Source organism: Mercurialis annua, linkage group LG7 (assembly GCF_937616625.2).
Source record: "Mercurialis annua linkage group LG7, ddMerAnnu1.2, whole genome shotgun sequence".
NCBI lineage: Eukaryota > Viridiplantae > Streptophyta > Magnoliopsida > Malpighiales > Euphorbiaceae > Mercurialis > Mercurialis annua.
Genome location: NC_065576.1, coordinates 37,760,566 through 37,777,974, shown reverse-complemented (window position 1 = coordinate 37,777,974; position 17,409 = coordinate 37,760,566). Strand labels below are relative to the sequence as shown.

Here is a 17,409-nt window from a genome sequence, read left to right as displayed (position 1 = left end):
CTTCTTTTGCTAATTTTATTACGTGATTCTTAACGTGATAATCATTGTGAGATTGTTTATTAACAATACTACAATTATGTTGAGATTAATTTTGTTGTTCACGTCGTTGGATTCAGTTTCATTGTTTGAAATCATCGTGACTGCAATTGTTCTTTCATAGTTTTATTAATCATCCTCATGTGTTTTATTCATGTTAATGGAGCTGGCATAAGATTTAGGAGGTCTGAATATTTTTATAGTCATTGTTCATCGTTAATTTTTTTTACAGTATGAACACTTTGGTTATGGCTTCTGGGTTACTATAAATTGTTGATTTCTATTTATTGGTTTTCTTTGATGGTGATGGATTCTTAAATTGTGTAATGGCGGGAATGTTTGAGTTCCAATTATGTTTGATTATTAACTTCTCATAGTAATATGGTTTAATGATTTTTATTTTGGTTAATCAATTGAAAATGGCTAATGTGATGTTAGGTTAATAATTTTTATTCTGGGTTGGTTTTGTTGATGAAATGGATGGCAGTGGCTATTCAAAATATTTGGTTTTGATGTTTCATGATTATGTGTTGTTAATTGGTTGGTTTTTAATTTTACTAATTAAAGGGTTCGATTTGATTTTTACTAAATTAAAACCGGACTTTTAATTATAGTTTTAATTTTTAAATTTTTATTTGATAACATTATTTAAATAAAATAATAATAATATTAATTCGATTATAATTTAAATGGCTTTGATTTTTTTTTTAAAACGATATTAATTAAAATCTTTTAATCGGATGATTACTCGGATAATTATCATTTGAGAATTATTAGCTTGACGTGCCAATTTGGCTAATTTACATTTTAGCTTTCAATTATTTTTCTTTATTTATTTTAATTAAGTAATTGTTATCAGTAACTATTGGTTACTTGTGTTTTAAGTTATTGAGTTCCGTTTTAAATTTTTGATTTTTATTTTATCAAATTTGTATCTATAATTATAAATTATGGTTTATAATTGGATATAAATATATTTATTTTATCAAAGTTATTTTTGAGAATTGTAAACTATGGTTTATATTTTTGATAAATATTTTGGGTAGAGTGACTTGGGTCACCCGACATGTGAGGTAGCTTGCCAGTTATTGGTAACTCGGCTAACCAACTATCTGAGGAATTGATCTAAGTTATTATTTAAATATTACTTAAGTAATATTTTCCGTATCAGATTTTAAAACGGGAACTCAATAGACTTGCATTGTTATTTATTTGAGTATTGTATTTACTCAACGTTGTTCGTATTTTGTCTTGGATCACGATATAATTATTTATTCTTTCTGCTCTGGCTATATTTTGTTTCACTTGGTATTGTGCTAGTCCTATGTGGTGTCTAGTACTCTTTAGAGTTAGGGGTTGATTTTAATATTGGTTTTTACCCTGTTCTTAGACTCGTCGACTACTCGTGCTTCAGAGTCGCATCAGGTTTTGTGGCTTGCCAGGTTTTCACGTGGATTAGCAAGCTGTGAGTTTGTAGTGCTAATTACCGCTTTATTAAGTACCGCAATTTATTTTAATATTATAAATGCTTTTGAACTGTTTTAAATGATTATGGATCTGGATTGAAACGAGCTACTCGATAGGCTTGTATCGAGACTGTGTGCACCGGTAAGTACTCTGGGAATCGGCAGACTAAAGTCTTGCTTACGCTGGTATATATATATGACGAGGATTTGTTCCCGTCCACTCTGGGTTTATATTTTTCGGTATGATATGTCATACTCACGCTGGGATCATTTCAATACTGTATTTCCATAATCATATTATATTAGTATAAAATGTTTTGATTTAAGGGTTTTAAACTTAATAAATGTAAATAGTATTGCGAACTCATCTCAGTATATCTGACCCCGTTGTTTTCCCAAATTTTTCAGGTTTATGATTTGAAAGCTGGTCCACTCCGATCCTTTTGATTCTTCAGAGGTTTTTATGTTATTTTAACTAGTTACTGTTTTCGAACTCTTAGACCGCAGTAGAACTAGTTTATTATATATTACATTGATATTACACTTTGGGATTATCGATTTGATCGATTATTTATTATTAGCATGTTTACCCTGGATTACTTTAATATTATATTTAAGGCATGTTGTTGAACATTTTTGGATAATTAGGCTATTTATATTAGAACTGTAATATAAATTGCTATACTTAGGTTGGAGTCTCGGTTGCCCCCGGGCAGTTTTCTACAGGTTTAAATATTTAATTGTTTTCCGCAAGGTTTGCTACGGGTTTTGGTAAAACCATACCCATACCCTAGCGCCGGTCACGATTCATGAAATTGGATCGTGACACAAACATAAATAACAAAAGTATAACTCTAAAGACAAATAAAACAAACCGATTGTCCAAAAACGATTAAAAGATAGAGAGTTTGAGTGAGAGGCGGAGGCACATTAGACTTAGGGTTACTAGTTTTATATTTAGATCTTTAAATTTTAGTACATCATATTTACTATAAGGGTCATGAGTTTTTAAATTTTTTTATATCAATACTATGCAGTTTTGATAAAATATGTTAAGACTACGTAGTTTTTCTTACTATATGTAATTTAAAAATTATTTAAAATAATTATATAAATTAATTTAAATATGCTTAGTTCACGAATACTTAATTGGGTATATAAACGAGTTTGTTCGGGAACTATATACGAGCTCGTTTACAAACTCTTATTCGATCTCGTTCACGAACTACTAATCGAGCTGTTCGTGAATGTAAACGAGCCGAGCACCACTATGTTCATGTTTGGCTCATTTATATTAACGAACATAAAATGAGATTCGATAACACGAACCAAACTCTTATCGAGCCGAACACTGAAATACTCACGAGCAGCTCGGTTCGTTTACAGCCTTATGTGTGACCAGAATAATTTGTAATTCGCGCATCAATCAAACTTTTAAATTCGAATAAATAGCAGGAGTATCAAGCAATAAAAAGGATGATATTATTGAAAAGTACTCTCTCAATATTTTGCTTTTTTAAAAATTCTTGAATTTCTATCTCTCCAAGAAGATATTGGAATATTCTGTGTTGGAAAAATATAATTTTTAGAGACGATGACATCTAAATAATATAATTGATTAATTTTTAAGGCTAATAATCTGAAAAAACCTTTATTTTTTAGCACATTTTTATTTGCACCCCGACATTGTAAAATCACAGATTCCACCTAAATCCGCATCTTTCATTTTCAATTACAACCTTAAGTATTAAATTGACCTCTTTTCACTTGAAAAAAAAGCTCAGATCGCTGTTTTGTATTTTAACATATATATATATATATATATATTCTAAATAGCGCTTATTGTTATATTTAAAACAAAAAACTCTTCTTCTCAAAAAAAATTAAAATCCAGTAATAATTTTTTATTTGATACAAATAAATATTATTAAGTTATAAATATAATTGTTTTTTGTTTTAATTATAATATTGAGAACTATTTAAAATATATGTTAAAATATGAAGTTAAAAAAGAGGTCAATTTGATGTTTGAGGGTGTAATTAAAACCAAAAGGTGTGAATTTTAATATCTAAGGATGCAATTGAAAACGAAAGATGTGCATTTACATGAAATCGGCAATTTTACAACGTAATGGTGCAAATGAAAAACGGGTAAAAGATGGATTTTTTTTCAGAGTGTTAGTCAATTTTTAAAATTTTTTGGTAGCATAAATTGGGATATCTGTAAAAAGATTTAACATTTTAAATCGTGTTTTTAAAATTATATTTTTAATTACTTCGATAGACAGGCTAAGATAAGCACATGAAGATGAATTCTTAAAATTCTGTAATTAAAAAATGTATTGTAACTGTTTAATCGTGTCTAATAAATCTTATCTTTGAAAGAAAAGGAGATTTTTCCCTTGTAAATAATTAAGAATTGGAAAATTTGATGAAGCATATGAATTGTGTTTTGCCATCTATCAGCTCACATGGTTATGAGATGAATCTTCTCTAAGGTTCACATTGTAATACATAGCAACATGGTCTGGTTGGCAAACCAAATGCCATTCTATTATGTATTGTAGCTCAAGAATGCATCACATGCCTTTATTGTCCCCACCTCACATGCAAACCACCAGTTGTATTGTCATTAACAAAAAAACATCATTAATTGGAGCAATTATTTCACGCCACGAATCATTCGTACAACAAATTAGTCGTACACCTATAATATTGAAATATTAATACATGTTTGATTTCTCATTAAATATTTGATTGATTGTCGTACGAATGACGTGACATGACCGTTCCGTTGAATAATTATTCCATTAATCATGCATGCTATTGGTAATTAATTGGATTTTAGCATTACAGGTGGATGTTATAAAAAAGTGAGGCTGAATAATGTTACGAATTTTATTCTCTCATATTATACTTTGATGTAACAATTTAGTTGTGTAGAAAGGTAAATATGCATCATTACTTTACATATGATGCTCCATGTGCAAATTTGATGGTGTTGTTTCAAATTTTCACAAACTATAATTACATTGGCATTCATAATTAGGAAGCAAAATGATTAAAAAGCAAGGAGAATTAGGTGCTAATTGAACAATATCTTTGATATGTAAGATTTTGCAACACTTAGAATTGAAAGATGGTAAAATGTATAGTACAAAGTAGTAGAAAAATGGACAAATTCAATCTATAACAGTAAAAACAAAACAAAAGATGTGAACAACTCTGCGGCCGGTAACTAAAGCAAGGCCGAGGTCGAACAACCAACCAAATGGTGACAAGTGGAAGTAGGCCTTGGCAGCACTATGGCACCTGTAAAAATGTACACTTGCCAATTCTTCTTTTCCTTTTGGAGAACAAATACAGAGGTGGAAGAAGATGAAACTGAACTGAAACAATAGTACAGAAAGATAATTTTTTATCTTCTTTTTTTCGTAAGGGTGTGTTTTGTTGTTGAGGGTAGTAAGAATTAACAGCGACGGCCTCGGCGGCAGACGAGTACACCGGCGTTTGAAGTAATGGTGCCAACCATGGAAGATGACTTGGCTCCCAAGCTTGAAGCTCTTGCATAACTTGCTGCTGCTCCAGCTCCTGATGGAGTGAAGTAAGCTCCGTTAAGCAATAAGTCTCCTTCTGATCTCCAATTCCAGTGCTTCCATAAACCTCCTGCTGTGTCTACCCTCTTTGTTACCTGCCAATCTCAAGTTTTTCAGTTACATTGTTACCACTGTTAAAAGAATTTAACAGCCAGGTAAATTTAAGGTTACATACCTCTTTAGCAAAAGCATTGTAAGGAGCAAGATATCTGTTTCCCTGGCTATTAATGGTGGGATTGGCACTGCCACCAATGGCATACATTTCCCAGTGTGTATAGTCATTGTTCACCACATGGAAGTACCCATGCCTACACCTGCGAAGGTTCATGACTTGGCCCAATCAGATTTAATGCTCATCATCCATAAACTATAGTAATTCATATTGGTATTTATCAATTTCTTACCTTGGCATTCTTTGGATCAGACCCTCACCAAAATGGTTGTATGCAATTGTTACTTGCATTAGCTTATCTCTTGTGTAGGAGTCACTGTGTCCCAATAACATCACCTGAATTCATTAATCAAATAGACTTCCTTTAATTCTTGCACATTCTTTAGATTGAATAACTACTTAAAACAACACAATTATTAAGCAAATTTACGTAAGATTGTGCATTCAATTCGAACCAAACCAAATTAAAATTCTATCGAAAGTCAGTTTAATTCACTTTGTTGATTCGGTTTGTATTAAAATTTAACTGAGTTTCTTTATGTCAAAAGTTTTTATACTGTTGAAAGGAACCCAATTAGTCGGTTCGGTTAGTTTTTTGCACACACTTAGATTTGTGGAAAGGGAAAAATGGGGTTACCTCATTGTGGTGGGTGAAATAGTTGTTGGTGATGGTAATTGCGGTTGACCCCATAATAGCATCAATGAGTCCATCAGCACAATTTGATAGAGAATTATGATCAACCCAAATGTGACTAGATCCAAAAATGGATATGGCATCTCCATCAGCCATTGTCCTCCATCCATAATGACTAGGGGAGCTTCGAACCATGGCATTACCGGTGGGCTTACAGTCATGGATATGAAGACCATGAATGATAATATTGGTGACAAATTGGATGGTAATGCAAGCCCCGTTAGCAATATGAACATTAGTTCCACGGGCATCAATAGTCTTGAAACTGTTCATAATAAGCTCTTGTTTGAGCGTAATCACCATGTCTCTCTTGAACACAATCCACAAAGGTCTATCTTGAATAACAGCGTGACGCAATGTGCCTGGTCTTGGGTTAACTGGATCATCATTGCCTGAGTCAGTGACCACATAGTATCGACCATCTCGACCACCGACAGCGTTACGTCCGAAACCAATACCACAGTTAGCTAACCGTTTCCTGTGAAGCTGCCAATGAGGGTCACATCTCCAACAGTCATCAATTGGGTTGCCAGTTACACATGAGAAGTATCCTAAATTCCTCCTTGCTGTGCTGTTGCCTATGCTCCTGTAGTCAATTAATTAATTAGGATCATAAGTAACATTAAAACGCTGTCGTTTCAATAGTGAAAATCTGTGAGAAAGATATTGAAGCATAATGCCCCACATCAAGTAGGCCATGTGAAAGAAGATGTGCACGGATAAATGTATACGGTCCATACGGAAATAAAAATTAAATCAATCAATTCCTACATTTCGCTATACAAGGAAGTAAATGCAAGGGGTGGGAAAACAAATTCACATTTAGTACTTTTGCCTGTCGGTGATCAAAAAAATTAATTGAAGGGGTCATTTAATGTGTTCACGGTATAGCCATATTGAATAACCTGGTAGATCAGAAAGGAAAAATTCCTACAAACTAGATCTGTGATATATGTGAATTCGAGCTCTTATGTCTCTGGACAGGCTGGAGAAGAAGAGCAAATATTTAAGTTGCAGAACCCCACCTTGTTGGGATGAATATGGGTGAATTTTTTACTGGTTTGTTCTCCATTGAAGTTTAATGCATTGAACAGTATGAATCCAATCCCCCAGTCAAGTGTAATCAACTAGGTAACACGTACACTTCATTCATTCAACGTATTCAGAAATGTTTCGGATACTTGACATTCCGGACACAAAATTTCATTTTTTTTACATAGAAAATTTCACAATGACACTGTTTTGCCGTGTATATGTCCAAGTGTTCCGGTTTTCCGTGGCTTTGTCCGTGGTGCTACCTAGCTAATCAATGGTAGAACTTAAAAAGCTAGATTTTGGAAAAGCTAGATATCGTATACTACAATCTACTAAAATAAACCAAGAGAAAAAGGAGCATGCATGGCATCTTTCTTTTTCTTCAGATATGTTTTTGACACGAATTGTTAAAAGTAATGAGCTATGAATGGTGCAATCAGAAGATGGCTTTACAAAAGCATTTTAAAAGATGACCCATTGAAATTTAATAAGGAAAAACAATAATGCAAAAATCATGTAGACACGTTGGTAGAGATGAAAGTAAAGAGATAATAGTAAGGGTAAGTGAGAAAGGAAAAGACAAGAAATAAATTAATTAGGGGCGTGATGCGCGGATCAAACGACATGGGCATGTGCTTCAGCTGGCACCACAATTAAAAGGTTGTGAGGAAGACTCGCAGTTGAGAACATGGTTGAATTTAAATGAAAAAAATCCACAATTATTATTATTATTAATAATTTCAATAAAGACTTTGAAACCAGTGATTATTATTTTTTGTTTTTGTTTGTAAATCATCTCTAGTTAACATTTGGAAGGGTCTCAATTAACTACATACGATATGTTAAATTTAAATTAAAGTCTACAATTTTAAATTAAGAAATTCCTTCTTTATTTAAAATAGAAAATATTTCTTCCGTCAACACTATTCAAAATATCATCTTATAATAATACACTTTTTTTATGAAGATAGTACACTTAGTTATCACACATATTGTTAACTATCATATATATACTAATTAATGATCACAGAATATATTCAAAATGCAAGATACTAAAATTTTACGTACATTACATATAAATAAAGCTAATATTTTTTTATAAATTAATTTTTAATATTTAGATTTATCATAAACTGTTAATTTGAGACGGGTACAATTAATATATGTCAAGACAACATTCGTTTTCAAAACTAGTTTTCTGCTATTTTAATTTTTATTTACTGAAAGGGTCTAACCATCTAAGTGTTACTAATAGTCTAATGCTACTCTATTTCCTGCAGCAATAAAAGTTTATTTCTCCCTATAAATTTAGTATAAAACATTAAGTAAGAATAAATTTATAGTTTTAGATAAAAGTATTTACCGATTGATTCATTTGATTCATTTTTACCCGTTCGATTGAGATAGCATAAAATGATTAGAGCATTTTATAAACTGAAGATGAGAGGTCATAATTTAAAATTAAAGAAAAACAAAAAGCTAAAATGCCAATGTTAAAGCTATTTTTATTCAAAGCTACCAGTCTGATCTTATTTAATCTTTTCATATAAGTTCAAAGGAAGAAATAAATGTTTGTTCATTTAGAATGGTAAAATAAAAGTATATGCATATGACCAAAAACTGACTGCAAAGACTACTTTGACTAGTTTAGTATTGCAGAAAATTTAGCCAAAGAGAGGCGAAAATGACGTGTAATACTTTTATTTTAACTTTCCTATAAAAGGGGTGACCATGTTTAATTATTTCTTTAATTATGAGTTTAATGATAATGCTTCCTCTAATTCTCACTTTTTAGTAGAATAATTTATGTTTATATTTAATGAACTATAAATTTATAAATTAAAAATAGTTGAAAAACTAAATAAGTATCAAAAATTGATGATTCAATTGAGTATTAAAACTGATGACGTGTAGCTAAATATTAGGGAAATAAGAAAAGAAAATGAAAAACTCACTCATTAACCATAGAAGCAATCTCCTCCGGATCTTCCACAGCATGCTCATTCCATGCTTCACCTGACCTGAAATAATTCCCATACCTCTTTAGCATTACAAAATTACCCTCACAAATTTATATAATCTACAACTGTACAGCTCATTAGTAAACCAACTCTGAAACAGTTAACAGGATAATTTCGTACATAACTAAAGAATCTAAAACGGTCAACGTTACGTAAAGCAATATAGAATTCCACTGTACACTAGCTGAGAAAACAGAGTCCATAGCAAATGTAACAGAATTAACGATCTAGATTTTTTCCTGATCCTGATCTCAACGGTCCAGGTTTCAAAAAAATGTAACTGCTCTGTAAGTCTGTAACTGTAACTCACCCGTCCTCCATTGTTGAGTTCTCAAAGCTCTGAGACTGCGTCGTTTCACCTGACCTGAGATCATATGCAAGAAATTCCACGTTAAATGATTACATTTCCGATTAATTCTCATGAATCGCACTAATTATATGCTTCAATCGGAGAATTTGATAAATAAATATCAGATACGCAAAATGTACCTCGGTTTGGCATCTGTTGAAGCAATTACAGTAACAAATAAGAGTAGAATCGTCATCAATGTACATATCCAGAAGAATTTAAGAGACGAAGAAGAAGAAAAAACCGTCATTTTTGCCTTATTATCTCTGGTTCTGAGTACGCCTCTGTTTTAAGCTCTCTCTGTGTAGAAGAAATGAAGAAGAAGAAGAAAGAAAAAAAGAAGGGAAATATTATGATGAGTGAGTCACATAAGAACTGCAGTGAAGCCATGTTTATATAGCCAAAACAATACCTGATTCTTTTTTTTAATCTTTTAACCCTGGTTAACTTAATTAAACCGTAATTAACTTAACCACTTCTCTAACCGCTACTAACTGACTAGCTTTCCCACGTCTTATGTGTGTCGGTCAGTCACGTGCCACACCATCTCCCACTCTGACAACTCACCGGACCGCCACTCACCACCGCCGCAGTGCCAAGTCAGCTTAATTAAGACCCAATCCGTACTCGCCGACTGACGGTGAAATTTAATACTGGCTGTTGCTTTTGACACGTGGCCATGTGGCATACTCTTGATAGACAGAGAGGCTATTCTAAATATTACGGTTGTGTGTACGTATTATTTGTTGAGGTCAACTGACAGGTGTCCTTGTAAGATGAGTACGGTTAAACGACTTAAGGATTTCCTTAGTTACCGGTTCTTACGGTAATTAATCCTTTTTAATTTACAGATCCCGAGAAAATGTTTCCCGCGAGTTTTAACTACTTGATTTTGATTGGGGAATTTGATTCCTCAGTTCCACTCTCCCACTCTTGCACAAAGCAAGGGTCTACTGTAAAACGACGCTGTTTCTTTGTTTGAAGGCTATATCTTTTTCTCTTTATTTTATCACGCCTTTTGTTATTTGAGTAAAAAGATCAATTTGGTCCTTGAACTTATTATTTGGAGTCAAATAACTCAGTTTTATTTATTTTAATCAATTAAGGATAATACTCATTATTTTTAATTCTATTAAGGACAATACTCTTTATTTTTAGTTCAATTAAAAACAATATTTTTTATTTTTATGTCAATTAAATACTAAATTGGGTCAGCGTAATTATTGAATTTGTCGATATTGCATAAATTTATGCTTAATTGACTTAAAAATAGATAGTACTTGACTCCGACTTACAAATATCTGACTCTGAAAACGAATTACTTATCTCTGACTAACAGGTTCAACAACCAAATTGACTCTTTGGTCCTTGTTATTCACTTTGTTTCTTCTAGACAACATTATTTATTTGTTTTTATATATAAAATTCCACTAATGTAATATTACCATAAATATACATTGATTTCTAAAGAAAAACATAAAAAAATGAGAAAAAAGCATACATTTTTTACTTATTAAAATAACATACAATTATATTAGGATCCTTTCGTTTTCAAAGTTAATTTTAATAGAATTCATTTGAATTCAAAATAGAATTGTATCATATAGATATATAATATAGATCACATAACTTTGGAATTCAAGTAGAATTCGAAGTCATGTTCAAAATTAACCCATATGATTAGACATTTCCCATAACATGAATGTATGGGTCTATATTTGTCCTTCCTAAGTTTGCATTATAAATTTGTATGTGGTTTCTAATTGGTCCACATGATTTTATTTCGTCCTGAACCTTACTTCTCTTTCACCAATATCTACTAGTATTAGATAAGGTTTATTTTCTCACATGTATGATTTCTACTATAATATTGTTTAGTATAATCTTTTTGTATGTATCCAAAATGTAGAATACACTAAGGTGGTTCAACATTTGCTAGACATAATAATTTGATTTTATGTTTGGTAAGCGTTTTTCAGTCAAGCAAAGCATTTATATTACCTTATAAGTTATCATTGGAGTTATTTGAGAAAAGGATTATCCTTATTAATGTGTAAGGACAATAAAGTTTAGAACTTTAAGCTAGTTTCATTAAAAGGGTGTTACAAGAATATTTTCTTTATAACCTTTTACCTCAATGTTTCACATTTTAAGGGCAAAGCAAAATCATGAAAAACATTAATAACTATAACTCAAGCACTAATTTAAAAAATAAAAGGTCAAACCGCCCTCTGAACTTGTGAAATAAGGTCATTTAACCGCCATCCGACTTTTACTTATTCTTGCTTAGACGTTTTTAGAAGTTTGGATTTGTTCTTTATCCATTCTTGATTGTATTAGTTCCTTTGCCTTCCACTATTTGTGGTTGTGCTAATACAAATATCTTTTATCAAAAAAAAAAGATCATTTAACCTAATTTTTGTTTTTTGAGAAACTAATCCCAAAACTCTTCATTTTTTGGTCAGATTACCCCATAATTTATATTTTTATTGTAAAAATAGGTTTAGGATAATTTTATCGCAATAATTAGGGAACTTTTTAAATTTGTTTTGAGCAATCCTCACCTCCGATTTGTATTTCACGCGTTTTTAAATTACAACTACGGGGTAATCTGGTCCAAAAAATGAAGAGTTTTGAGATTAGTTGCTCACAAAAAATAAAAACTGAATTAAATGATTCTGTGTCACAAGTTCAACGGACTCGTTGACCCTTTGTTCCTAATTTAAACATAGATAAATAATATATAGTGTTTACTTAGTTCAGTTATTGTTGCTGTTGCGAGTAGCAGAAATTATTCAATTGTTGTTGTTATTTTAATGTTTTTTTTTTAATTTCAATCGCTTATTCGATTTTACTATCTCTTGATTTCTAAATTAAACATGATCAAATTAATAATACATATATTATATTGAATAACCTCATCTTTTTTAAAATTAAAAAAATTTGGATCCATACAAGTGCATGCATATATGATTAAACCCTAATCAACCCAACAAATAAGTAAACTCGTGCTTGTCAAAAATAGGAAGGATAAATCATTACCTAAATATTTCAACTAGCTAGCACATTTTAACACTAATGTAAAATTAATCAACCAAGTAATAATGGATGTAATAATAAAAGATTTCGTGGTTAAATACTTCTTTTCTAAACCGTAGATTCAAATTAAATGTTAATAGCTGTAAAAGAAACAATCAAAGGACAAGATCACAAGAAGATATACAAATTTAGAAGACTTGTGGGCACACTAATAATCTTTTGCATTTGTGAATGTTCATGGCTCAGGCTCACTAATTGTTCTTGATAGAATTAATATGGAACCCACATAAATAAACCAATATTTTTAGATGCAAGCTAGATTGGATTGACCCACAAAATTCTGATTTTCATTGTAATACAATTGACAAGCAAATTCCAAACTAATACATCCAGATCAAAGAATAATATAGTCTCCAAATGTTTGTTGGTTTTATTAATAATAATTAGTTTTATTAATTATAATCTAGTTTGAAAAGATTTAATTTTTCTGATAAAGAAAAAGATTTAATTTTAGTTACAGTTGAATATTTCTAATTTACTAATACACCCATGATTGTATTCATGACGTGATATTCACTTAATGACCATTTATTGATGCAAATTCATCCGATTAAATAAAAAATAAAATTAATAATTAATAATTGTCACGTGAATAAAATTATATTTGTTTTATATAACTAATCTTTTTAATTATTATAAAATAAAAAATTTGAAATCTAGTTAAAATTATAAAAAAAATGATTTTTTAAATTACATTTATATTTCTTATTTTTATGCATGTTGGAACAATTCTGAATTTTCTTTTTGTGGTCCACTTTAATTTTATTCACTTTCATATGTTATATTTATATTTGTAATAAAGTGCAGGCCAAATCAACAGTTATTTTCATTTCAATTGAAAGGTGTAGGGCAGGTTTGTTCCAGAAATGTGGCTGCTTTTACTCTTTCAAATCTGCATATAATATAGGGAATTAGATTGCGCAATAAGTTCTGCTGTCTTAGATTATGTATAATAATACTAACACAAATATTAAATTTAGGTTAATCAAATCAATCAAAAGAGAACTATACTTCATTTCATCAAATCAATTAAAAAGACAAAAAAAATTCTTTAAAAAATAGGCCTAATGGTGAAAAAAACCCAAACCTTTACGACTTGTTTCAATTATATCCAAACCTTTTAATTTTTATAATAATATCCAAATTGCATTTTTTTGTTGCAATAATATCCAAATTGCATTTTTTTTTAGCAATAATAGTCAAATTGATGGCAAAATTTATTGTTTTCAATTAAAATATTAGGCTATTATTATATTTTGATGTATAATAATATAGTAAAAGTCCCAAAAAATGGCAAAAAAACTCAAAAACATTCACATAAAGTGCAATTTGGATATTATTGCAACAAAATAATACAATTTGGATATTATTGCAAAAATTAAAAGGTTTGGATATAATTGTAACAAGTCGTAAAGGTTTGGGTTTTTTTTGCCATTAAGCCTAAAAAATATGCATTTCATACAAAATGAAAAGCCTAAACTATAAAATGAATAAGAGCTAATATAAATAATCTAAAAAGTCTATTTTATCTTTGATAATTAAAGACTAGTTTTTCTTTTCCATAAATAATACTAGTTTTTTTTTTAGCAAATTACACTAAAACTTCTCACATTTATTATAATTCACACTCTGCTCTCCCGTATTTAAAAATCAAACGATTTGATGCCTCACTTTTGATTATGTCAACAATTTAGCCCCTCCTTCTATTTTTTGTGTTAGTCAACCAAGTTAAAAGACTTAGCGATAAATTAGTTTCAAACTTGAGGGACCAAATAATAGATAAAAACAAAAGTGAGGGGCCATTTTTTTTAAATTAATTTTTTTTAATTTAGCTCTTTGACTCGGTTGATTTACACCAAAAATAGATGTAAAGACTAAATCGTTGACGAAAATAAAAGTGAAAACTAAATTGTTTAATTTTTAAAATAAAAATTATGACGTAAGGTTTCAGAGTAATTTGCTTTTTTAATCTTTTTTACAAGTATAAAAGAGTAATACATCATATATATAGTTACATGTCCCTCGAATTCAACATGCTAATGCAATTAACATTGAGAGTTTCACAGTTAGAAAATAAAAATGTGAAGTAGGTAAAAATATGGTAAATAAATAGGCAAACTGCATAGAAGAGAAAATAAACAAAAAGGTCAAGATGTTAATCTGAAAATAACAAGTGACATGATAATCTATCTCCATATATATTTTTTTTATGAAAGACTAATTAATTATATATAAAATCATCACCTTTATACTAATTTTTAAAAATAATTCAAATTTTAAAAACATGACAATTCAGGACAGCACCTTTTATTTTTTTTTAAAAACAACATCGACGATCTTTAGTGGTGTTTTTACTGACGTGTCAGGACACGTGGCAGACCCATCGAGTGTCCATGTCAGCGAACTTTTACCTAAAAATCTGTCCATGTTGTTTTTGAAAAGAAATGAAAGGTGTTGTCCTGAATTGATACATTTTAAAAATCGAGTTATTTTTGAAAAATCGTATAAAACTGGTGATTTTATATGTAATTATTCCTATTTTTATTGCATATGTTGTTCAAAATTACTGTTTTATATACAAATACAACTATTTTTAATATACGATTATCAAACATCATTAATTAATATTACCATCAAAATTATTATTAATTTAATTTATTGAACTACTACTAATTTAATTAAAAATATTTATATAGTTAACCAATTTATAAAAACAGATTTCAACTTATAATTTGAAACACTCAAAATAAAAGTTAGACTGTCAATTTAAGATAAAGTCAAATAGAGAACTCTCATATTTAAATAACATAGTATTATTATATTTAGGGTTAATCACCAAAAAAACCCTCACCTTTTAGTCCCTTTTCAGTTGCATCCTGACGTTGCAATTTTAATTGCACCCTAATTCGCAACTTTGACTTTCAATTCCACCTCAAAATCAAATTGGATTTTTTCACTCGGAAAAAATTCATAAAAACCCTTATAAAATATTCGTTTGAACTCTTTTCCACATAAAAAGTTAAAAATGGATGACTTATTTTAACTATTTTTCGAATGAAAAAGAGATCAATTTAGTACTTGAGGGTGGAATTGAAAACCAAAGGTGTGAATTAGGATGCAACTGACAAAATTGCAACGTCAGAGTGTATTTAAAAAGGGGTTAAAAGGTGGGATTTTTTTTGGTGATTAAGCCTTCTATTTAAAGGTAATCTAGCTATTTTATAAAGACTGTATACTTTTTAAGATTTTATTTTCAGCAAAAAAACTAGTTATAATCATCAAAGAGCTTTTAAGTTTTTCTTCTTGCCTAACAAAATCAGATGGGAAAATAAATCATTGGAAAAGTATATGTTCCAATCAAAAGTGATCAAGAATATGAATATGAGTGTGTGGAAAATGACTTGAGCAAATTACGCTAAGATTCCTAAGATATATTATAATTAACAGTTTGTTACTCTTTATTTATTGAATGGTCCTTCAATTTTAATTCAATCCGTTAACTATTAAATCCCTCCGTTATTTTCAACACTTATTTTCAAACGATTTGGTATCCCACTTTTAATTTTGTGAACGATTTGGTCCCTCACTTTTAAACAATTTAGTATCCGAGTTGCAATCTGTTAAACGATTTGGTCTCTCAAGTTAACAGAATGATCTCTCAGTTAACGGAATTAAAATTGAGGGACCATTAAGTAAACTTTTGAAACAACGAGTACCAAACTATTAATTATGATATACCTCAGCGGCATCTAAATAATTTGCTCAAATGACTTTATTGGCTACATCAAATTTAAGATGCTAAAATCAGAAATTTAATTAGTTGCGTAATTAATAACCAGAAAATTATCCGGATAATTTGAAATCTCAATTGATAACTTTTTTTTTCTAAAGTTTTTTAGAAATGTTATTCAATCGCCTGGTGGCCACAATAAAATCAATTTTAACTTTTTTTTTTATAAATTTTCAGCAAATTGATTAAATTAAAATAAATTTACAATTTAGAAAAATTTCGTTAGATTTGTAAAAGGTTAAAAAACATTTGATTTTTTCATGACAATTAGACCTTTTAAGTTTAAAGGTACAATGCCTTTTTTAAATTCCCCTATTATTTTCAGTGTTACATTTTCAACAACTTGAAAAAGTGATGTTAGCTGATACACAGTACACTAATTTGCACGGATCCGTAGAATTAACCCCGAATCGGCGCAGTATACGGTGTGTATGTAATATTCAATATCAAGTGGTGAACCTGTTAATGTTGACAAGACTTTTCATTAATTTTACTGTTAAGACAATTAATTTTATATTAGCTTAATTTATTTAAAAATCCTTATAAATGAAGCTCGATAAGTAGTTGATTACAAAACTAATATGTACTTAAAATTTAAAATTTAAGGTACAGAATAATATATAGCGTAAAAGAAAAAGGGTCAAATAGAATAAGTCTAGCCTAACAATTTTTGCTAATACTAAATTTGGTCAAACATCTATTCCTTTATTCACATTACACTACTAATTTGAACTTTACGTTTAAGACCAACTTTTCTTCTAATCAACCCTATACAGTAAACTGAAATTAACAACTGAATATAGAATAAATATAAAATTAAATAAGAAATTATGTTTGATAATGATAGGGATGCATTGTTTAAATCACTTATGTATCTCAGGTAATGTATTTTGAAAATCATTGTATTTTATTGTATCTATAGTTTGGTTATCGAATTTTAACACATTATAAAATGGTTACTGCATTATAACTTTAGTTAATCCGGCAGATTTTTAAATAGAATTCGATCAATTCATACATATGCGGGCAGTCAAATTTCACTCTAAAATTTTAGATTTAAGAAAATAGAGAAGATGACATGATAAAAACAAAGATCGGGCGCCTTATATTTATATAGTGGTCGTTGATGTGAGAATATATTGAAGTACGAA

General features: G+C 29.8%; 1 protein-coding gene across 1 annotated transcript; it reads right to left on the bottom strand.

The window, feature by feature from the left end:
- Positions 1–4,580: 4,580 nt before the first annotated feature.
- Positions 4,581–9,743, bottom strand: LOC126656427 (probable pectate lyase 8). Its single transcript, XM_050351000.1, has 7 exons — positions 9,510–9,743; positions 9,331–9,384; positions 8,955–9,020; positions 5,908–6,550; positions 5,503–5,606; positions 5,274–5,412; positions 4,581–5,193 (listed from the first exon to the last, which is right to left on the bottom strand). The coding sequence occupies exons 1-7, from the start codon at positions 9,617–9,619 to the stop codon at positions 4,972–4,974; spliced, it is 1,338 nt and encodes a 445-aa protein (XP_050206957.1). The 5' UTR covers positions 9,620–9,743; the 3' UTR covers positions 4,581–4,971.
- Between the last annotated feature and the right edge of the window lie 7,666 nt (positions 9,744–17,409).

Coding starts and splice junctions, on each gene's coding strand:
- LOC126656427 (XM_050351000.1), bottom strand. CDS start 9,619: ATGACGGTTTTTTCTTCTTCTTCGTCTCTTAAATTCTTCTGGATATGT. Junction 6,551..8,954: donor ATTGCTTCTATGGTTAATGA/GTGAGTTTTTCA, acceptor AATTGACTACAG/GAGCATAGGCAACAGCACAG. Junction 5,194..5,273: donor ACAATGCTTTTGCTAAAGAG/GTATGTAACCTT, acceptor TGAGATTGGCAG/GTAACAAAGAGGGTAGACAC.